This window comes from Cebus imitator, unplaced genomic scaffold (genome assembly GCF_001604975.1).
Source record: "Cebus imitator isolate Cc_AM_T3 unplaced genomic scaffold, Cebus_imitator-1.0 Scaffold27, whole genome shotgun sequence".
In the NCBI taxonomy this organism is placed as follows: domain Eukaryota; kingdom Metazoa; phylum Chordata; class Mammalia; order Primates; family Cebidae; genus Cebus; species Cebus imitator.
The window spans coordinates 13,011,835-13,020,831 of NW_016107342.1; the positions used below are offsets into that span (position 1 = coordinate 13,011,835).

At 38.2% G+C, this 8,997-nt stretch overlaps 1 protein-coding gene across 3 annotated transcripts in view; it reads left to right on the plus strand.

Annotated features, from left to right (window-relative positions):
- Nucleotides 1-2,110: 2,110 nt before the first annotated feature.
- LRP1B (LDL receptor related protein 1B) overlaps nucleotides 2,111-8,997 on the plus strand; it is a 1,911,091-nt gene continuing 1,904,204 nt past the window's right edge. For 2 of the 3 annotated variants that reach the window (XM_037736613.1, XM_037736614.1), the window contains exon 1: nucleotides 2,188-3,166. In XM_037736613.1, coding sequence (XP_037592541.1) covers nucleotides 2,968-3,166 — 199 coding nt within the window. In that variant the 5' untranslated portion in view covers nucleotides 2,188-2,967. Of the gene's footprint in view, nucleotides 3,167-8,997 lie in introns of all 3 variants that reach the window. The other variant, XM_017523186.2, reaches the window with a different exon arrangement.

Below are 8,997 nucleotides of genomic sequence, written 5' to 3' on the forward strand. Positions count from 1 at the left end.
CAGAGTCTCCCTGTGTCACCAGGCTGGAGTTCAGTGGCCCGATCTCGACTCACTGCAACATCTGCCTCCTGGGTTCAAGTGATTCTCCTTCCTCAGCCTCCCAAGTAGCTGGGACTACAGGCACATGTCATGCTAATTTTTTGTATTTTTAGTAGAAACAGGGTTTCACTGTGTTAGCCAGGATGATCTCGATCTCCTGACCTCGTGATCCACCTGCCTTCACCTTCCAAAGTGCTGGGATTACAGGTGTGAGCCACTGTGCCTGGCCTAAAACTTCAAATTTTATTTTATAGATAATATCTCATTGAGGTTCATTAAGTGGAAATTAAGTATAACATGTTACCTTTTGTTGATTCTCCAGCCTATACTTCAGTAACAATCTTCCATATTTACTATCACTATTTTATAGTAACTGTTTTGAGTCCTATGTCATTCATGATTACGGACTTAATTGATGATTACTAAAGAATTCTATATTGCTTTATTATACTGGTCACAATGTGCAGACAACGCCTTCTTGATTTTTTTTTTTCCCATTCAATGAAGTAAAAAAAGTCAACTAGATGATCTGAAGGAGATCATATGGTTTTTACTCTATCTAATTCATTTAACAGACTATTAGGAGGTTCTATATATTTGGAATATAGTATATTCAGAATACAAAATATTCTGAGCATTTACTACTTTGGTGATCTTTCCTAGCTTTTTCCTTTTCTAAGCTGGCCATGGAATCTAGGGCTGCTGCGCATACTGCAGAAGTGGATGAGTCAGTGATTTTAATCATAGTATTGGGGCACTTTAGTATGTGGTAAGAGTCTTTGGTGGGTCATACTGTTCCAGGCTGCTTTCCTTTAACTGGCAGTTTTTGAAGTGGAGGGCAATTGGTGGTAATCTTTCAGAAGAGGAAAAATCTGGAGGTCCTTAGCATGGTTTGTGAGCAATCCTCATTTTCTTGCCAAGAGTTAAATGCATACAGATCTCCTAATAGCTGACCTTCTAGTTGACTGAATGGGATCATGTAAGAAAGACACCCACTACATTATTCCAGTGATTAAGTATGCCATACAATACACAGGTCTGTGGACCCTGGAGAAAGAAACATTTATTGCATGGAACATCATTCAAATCTCTCTCTCTCTCTCTCTCTCTCTCTCTCTCTCTCTCTCTCTCACACACACACACACACACACAGTCTTTACACTCTGCCACTAATTTCAAAGTTTGTGAATTTTCAGTATGAAGTAAAATATGTAAAAAAAAAACACCTTTATTCTATATCGTGCACTTCATTATGAAATAATAAAAACATCTAGGAGAAATTTGACATGTAACAAGTTTACAAGAAAAGAAACACTTTTGAATGTAGAAGGAGTCCTATTTTAAACAGTAAATGGATGTTTTTCAAGGGAAAGTAAACTTTATAATTTAAAATATGAAAAAGTGACATAAAATACATTTATAATCACAAAGTAAGTATAAAAAGGTGTAATTTACAGATTATTGGCAATGTTCTGCAGAATCACCTGTGTGTTCTTTGATCCAGTCTAGTTTTCATGGTTTCAAAGGAGCATTCAAAGATGCTTCTGGATAATTTTACCCTTATAAATACCTAGATCGTAATGCTGGCATTCACCTATAAGTCTCAAACAGCAAAGTAAGTAAAGTCTTTAAAGTACCTTCCTTCACTTTTCAATCGTTGTCTTCCTTGGTTCTGTTCCCTTCTCATAGTTTTCCCCTCCACTCAACTCAGGTTTCAAAATATTAAATACAAAACCTTTTCAACTCTTGTTCTTAAACGAGAAATTGCTGATGTTACAAGGAAGGCAGTAAGCCTTCAACTATTAAGATTTCTGAATTTAAATTCCCGTAACCACCTTGGAATGGCAAACTAAAATTTTAGGAACTGGGATGATCATGTTGAAAACTTAAGTGGTCATAAAAACAACTTTACTAATATTATTATTTCAATGATTCACGTTGATGCCTCCGATGGCTCGGGAAAGTTCTTACACCGCCACTGTAGCATATGGAAGAACGAAACAAAACAAAACACAAAACAAAAACATCAAAGCCCTCAAAGCCTATTTAAAACGGCTCGAAGTACCCTCTTAAAGGCAGAACCCCACAGCAAAACGCTGCCAATTGCTTGCTTTGTTGTTCCCTGCCTGGGGACCTCAATAGCCTTTTCCATTAACCTTCCCTTCTTACGCAACGGTTAATGACTTTTGGGGTTGTTTTGCTTTTTATTTCTGCTGAGTCACTAAATTTTGCCTCTTTGTCCCCAGGTGCTGCTCAGCATAAAAGTTAAAAGTGCCCTGCAGGAAGCACTGGGATTCTGTGTAGAGCGGAGGGAACCATTTCCCTAAGAGAAGCTCCGTTCCTTGGCTTGTCCTTCCTTCCCGGAAAGGAAGCTTCCGAGGAGCGCAGGGATCAGCCCGCTTTGCCTGCAGAGCAGCCCGGTGCCCGGCTGAGGGTTCCCAGCTGGCTGCGAACGGCGGAGCGTTCTGGGCGCCTGGCCGGCTCAGCCCGATGCAGAACCTCCCCCTTCTCAAAAGACCCAAATCCTACAGAACCAGCTTCGAGTTACTTTCCCTTCAAGGAGACTGAAATAATTGTGATTTGTGGCGCTCTCCGTTCGCGGTGGTATTTTCCTGTTGTGTTAAATGCCTCTCACTAAGTAATAGATGTGATTTATGTGGACGACGAAGGGGTGTGTGGTGGATTCGGTGATTAATCAGTGAATTCCCATCCGCTGGCATCTCTCACTGCCCCTCTTGCGTGATGTAAGATCAGACGTACCCTGCATTGAAAAGTCAAGACACACGGGCGGCTCGCTCGCGCTCACACACGCTCTCCCTCCTCTCTCCCGCACGCGCGCATCCCTGCGCCTTCCACATCCTGCTCCGGGCAGGAGAAGGCGGACTGGCTGGACTCATTGAGCTGAAGAATTTCCAGTGACATTTGTAAATGACGCCGCTCGATTCGGGGCTCCAAGCCGCCGCCGCCGCCGCCGCCGCCGCCGCCACAGGGCCGAGGGTGCTGCGGAGCAGTCTCCAGCGCAGGCTTCCTTACCGGGCGACCACAATGTCCGAGCTCCTCCTCGCCTTACTCACTCTCTCGGGATTACTGCCGATCGCCAGGGTGCTGACCATGGGAGCCGACAGAGGTAAGGAGAACACCTCCCCCCCAGCCCTCCCCTGGCTTCCTCGGCTTCCCAGCTGGGCGATGTTTGCAGATAAGTGAGTGTGAAACTTAAGTCCTTGCAGCCCCGTTCCCCAGGACCGGGTGGCCGCGGTGCGCTGGCCCCGTGGGGAGTGAGAGGTGCGGTGCGGCGTTTCTGAACCAAGTGCCAGAGTCCTCCGCAGCCCCACAGCTTTTCCCCTGGGCTATTTCCCGGTCCTGATTTAGTCCCCTTCGGGAGCGTTTGGACTTGGCTGTGCGCTTCTGCCGGCGCATCCTAAGCGCTGCAGATGTTGGGATGAAAATTCGCATTTCAGAGAGAGAGAGAGAGAGAGAGAGAGAGACTTCCCCCGGCGATGGCGCTCAACTGCGAGCTTTTGCGAGCTCCAGGTTCTCCGCGTTAAGCGTGCCCGCCCTCAACTTAGCTGCCAGGTTAACTTCCTTACCTGCTGCATTGGGGTCTGTGGAGAGGCGAAAGCGCCGATTTAAGCCCTTTGGTTTCCGTAGCCCTTTTCTGGGGTCAAACTGGGGAGAGAGTCCTGTCCTCAGCGGTGAGGCTTTTAGGGCGCTTCCGGGCGCACGCACCTGCTTGAACTTGACTTTTCCATTCTGAGGGTCTGTGACGCGGCACAGGTGCCCTGAGGGGCTAACCCACCACTGGAGTGCCTCGCTTTGCTTTTGCTTTTTCTCCAAGTAGCTGATGAATGGTACAAGTTTAGAGGGGAATGGTTATGGAGAGCAGAGGACAGAGGAGGTGGGAATTAGAATAAGCCGGGATTCTATAAACTTTTCATCTGGAAAATCTGGAATTCCTGTGCAAGTTTCATAGTCTTTGACAACAGATAACACTGGTGAAAAAAGGAGAAAAATACTAGATGAATATTTGGGGCACTGGCCCTGGCCTTGGAATGGTTAACTGCTTAAAGTAAAATCAGAAGTATCATAGATCCTTTTTTTTTTTAATGAGAAAATGGGCTTATATTGACTGGTAGCTTTTTAGTTTAAAGAGAAGAGAGAGAGAGAGAGAGAGAGTGAGTGAGAGAGAGAGAGAGAGAGGGAAAGAAAAACCCAGACCCCAATGTCAAGCAAACAGGGAGAATGTTGTATTGGGAGATATAGTGATTGTACTTTTATGAGGCAGATTATGAATTGACAAAAAAATATTTCTTCATTATAAGAAATAACACGGTAATGAATTGTAATGTTTCTATTCAACCTGCTGTTGGCAACCAGATTCTAGCCTTTATTGCATACCCACACATGTCATTTCCTCTATCAGCCGTCGGACTAATCTGAGTTTCTTTAGGAAATCTGACATTTACTGGTGATAATCTTTTAAATACATCATTGCCACCTAACCAGAGCTTCTGAACGTGCTCTACTTGCCTAGAAGTTGATGTGGAATAGTTGGAAACTATACTGATGAAATGGAGGCACATAGCTCTCCTTGAAATGATGATGTCTTTGATCTGGAACAATCAGCTCTCAACCTTTCTTAGGAAAAATGTTTGAAGTTGGACCAGAGCAGATGAACAGAATGGCGCTTTTCAGCCCAGTGTGCTAGCAAGATATAATGGTACTGGCAGACTACTGCTATTGGGCTCTTTCTGATTGAGTCTCCATTCTCCAGAAATTTGACTTCACCTAGAGCTGAGTTCTCAATGCTTTTATATATGTTTATGGGGATAGAACCTATTGCTACCATGATTTGAATAAATACCTGAAGATAATCTTATATATAACATAAAAGATACATACCCCCCAACTTTCTTCTGAGATAGGATATTAAATAACTAAGAGGATTATATTTGGTGCCAATTTAGTTTCATGAGGGAGAGGAACATCTAAGATAAAAGCAGAGCATATGGTAAATGATTGCTAGTTTTTTTTCTAAAAAATGAAATAGTGTCGTGTTGTATCACCATGTCCACATGAATTACTGTATCAGATAGCACAAGTAAAAAATAATTGTAGACCAGCACTTTGCCATCATTATATATTTAACATAACTTTCAAAACTGTTAGGAAAGAGCTAAAATCCTTGCAGTTATCAAAAGTGAAAAGGACGGGCCACATTGGGAAAAGGGAATTTAAAAAAAAAAAGAGAAATCTTAGTGAAAGTTAAGAAAGAAAGTATTACTGCATTATGACAAACTTCCTTCACTGATATACTGAAACAGAAGATATGGGAATATAAACTCAAGAAAGAGGTTAATGAGATGTAACTTTCTGCACAGGCTTATGTCAATCATCCTTGAACAGCAGAACAGGCATGTGAATTACACAGGTGCCTTTTGCAGTGCAAGAGCTAACTGCTTGACAAAAAATGAGAATTACTTTTAGGTTCTACATGTACTCATTGGGTAACATGTAGTTTCTCAGACTGTATGGACTGTATCAGAAATGTTTGCGTTACTTTCTAGCTGTGTTGTTCCCTTTATACGTTCGTGAGTATAAGCTCAAACATTATATTAAATAGAAAAAGACTTGAAACCAACTTGTATGTTTGTGTTCAAATCGTATACGTGAACTCGTCTTTTATTTCCTTATTGTTTATTTTCTTAGTTTATATTGATTTCATACAGAGCTAAACTAATGTATATTTCAGTTCTTATTAAATTCCATCACATCATAAAAAGGAAACATCTTTGTAATTTTTAACAGCCAAAAGTGGAAGATAAATAAGATTCACTTACAATCAACTAATTTGTCATATCATATCAAAGTAGTGCTTGATAAGGATTAAAACTTAAAGGAAAGTGTATCTTAAAGTGTCAAATTTTCTGAAAAGAAAACTGCAATTTACATCTCTTTATATGCCACAAATAACATAAAGTTTTGTTTTGAAGAAGTTGCTAATCTTTGAGTTTGTTTTCTTTTTCTCTCTTCTCAAGCTCAAATTTAAACTAAGAGGGAAAACAGACAATGGAAAAGTAAAGAAAAATTTAAATGCACTAAAACAATAAGAAAGAATTTGAATTGTAGAAAACAGAATTCGGAAAAAAAAATAAGTTCAAAGAAATCTGAAGATAAATTTAGGAAAAGGATGGATGGATGGATGGATGGATGGATGGGTGGGTGGATGGATGGATTCTGCCATACATCAGAATCTGAATCGGTATTTCATGATGAGAATAAGTATCTTTAAACAAAATAATTTCTTAAAATATTTTTCTCTCATGTTATTATAAATATAGGAAAATATTTACAGTATAAAAATAATTTAAGGAAAAGTGTCACCAGTGTGAATCTGATTATAATTAGACCTCTAAGAATGGAGAGAGACATGGGAATATTGCAGATAACTTAAATGTTAAGTATGCGAGAATTACAAATAGAGAAGTCATTTTTTAAAAAATGTAAGTGAACATAAATTTTCCTAGAAAGGATGGTAGATGAGTTATATGGTTAATAGTTAATGTATTCTTCAAAATTAGATGATACTTTCTAAATGCTACTTGTCATTCAGGGTGGAGATATGCTGAGATATTTAGTTTACAAATCTATTGGATCCAGGACATTAGTTTCTTGCCAGTTACCTTGTCAACTTCTTCTCTCAGCCTATGGTATACCATAAAAATCAGCTCCATTTAAAGTCACCTGAACTGAATAGGACTTAGTCTTTTATAAGGATTATAATGTTGAGGGATCTTTATATTTTCTCTTCATTCTATATATTAATATGATCCAGTTTTTTTATGTTTCTGCCACTAACTTTTATATCTTAATATGAAATGTACAACTCCCCCACCTTTTCCTTCAACATTTTCCTGGTTATAGGAATTCTGTGTGGTAAAAAGTACCAATCAAACATACTGATAGATTTCTCTATCTTCTGTGGCTGTCTGTCAAAACAATTCTTGTGCAAAGGAAACACTTGTCTTCATTCTAGATAGATGCATTCAGAGAAAGTAGAATTAATCCTAAAAGTTAAACAAGTCTGTGCCAACATGATATCATTCATCAAACTAAGTTAGTAGTAAGTGGAACCCACTTCTACAATTACCCCACCCCTTTCTCTCTCTCTCTCTCTCTCTCTCTCTCTCTCTCTCTCTGTGTGTGTGTGTTTGTGTGTATCTGTGTGTGTGTGTGAGTGTGTGTGTGTGTGAGTGTGTTCTTTAAAATGGCTGCCTTGGCACAAACACCGATTAAAAATATCACTTTGGCCTGAAAATTGGAGATTGCTTTTATGAATGAAACTTTTGCTTTTCAGAACTCTGATAAACCTGTCTATTTATCCGGATAAAAAAAAAGAAATGAAAAAAATGTTTTGAGTTTTTTTTTTTTTTGACTCATAACACATAATATTTGAATACATTATTATATAATAAGTATTTTATTTTAATAAAATATGACTGTGTGGAAGAAACACGTCAAAATTATTTGCTTTTGAAATGCCTATAAGTATGATATACCCAATACTTATAATTTGAAGCAATACATTTAGTAGCGGAATGCTAAAGAAAATTATGCCAAAGGGTGAGTACCATTATGAATTAATTAGAATATATGCTCAGCCAAACTCTATGAGAAAATATTTGTGTCTACTTTAGATAGTTTTAACACTTTTCTTAAATTTCTTCAAGAAATGTGGCTTCTCCAATATAATCCAAGAATAATGACAAAAAACTATCTTGATACATAGAATGAGCAAATAATAAGGTTTTTCTTTTGTTTTTAGCAGAGGAGGGGGAGAGAGGTAGGAAAAATTAGCTAACCAAACAGAAAAATATCACAGGATGGTTTTTATTTTCTTCTGTGGAGTTGCTATATATTTTCACATAGATAGCTATTCCCAAACTTAACCTGTATCACAAACAATTGGCTAGAGACACAGGAATGAAGCTGCAACATAGCAATCACAAATCTCACAGACTGTAGGCCTTGGGAACATTTTCCCGTTATTTTGTTATGGAAGGAGATTTTTAAAACATATTAGTGTTTTGGGATAATATCTTATTTAAATAGTAAATAATACAAAAATGAAAATATCTCTAAACAATTATTTGGAGTTTTTAATTCACATCTGGAAATTAGTCCAAAAACCATTTTTTTAAAAGTTGGTTTTTGAATCTGAATCCTCTATTTTAGAGAAAGGAGAATAAAGGATTCTGGAAATTCTGCCTTACATCAGAACCAGTAAACTTAGACCTTCAAAATGTATATGCTTTTTTTTTTTTTTCTGTTAGTTTGTCTTCTATAAGCTGCTCTCACAATTTTAAATCTATGTTTTCCTTTTCATAAATGATTAGATGGTCTCCCCTTTCCCCCTGGAATAACTACAAGGCCAAGTTAGAAAATATGTATTATTTATGGCTCTGTTGTAAATTGAGCAATATCAAAACGTAGAGTCAATCTCACTCTGTCTCTCTATCTCTCTCTCTCTCCATCCTTTTGATTTAGGCTATCTCTATGTAAACCCACATATTTTGACTAAACTCCCTGACTAAACTAATTGATTAAACAGATTAGTAACTAAATGGAAATCAAAACTATTAACAAATAGCCATACATCTATAAAAAAGCATGACTGGTCTTATAGAAAAATCCTACAGTTATACTCTGTGAAGAAACAATAACAACAACATATTTCTCTGAAATAATTATTCAACATATTTTCAGTTCGTAGAGCAAATCATACGTGCTTTTACTATTGTGTCTCTCATACTAGGAAAATGCAATATGTTTGGTAATAATTAGGTATTTATATAATGGGATATCATACAAGTTTAAAACACTATTAGAAATGAGTAAATAGGTATTCTGAATTCATTTGTGCTCAAAAAGAATTTTTGAAAGTGGAAATTTATTATTTTT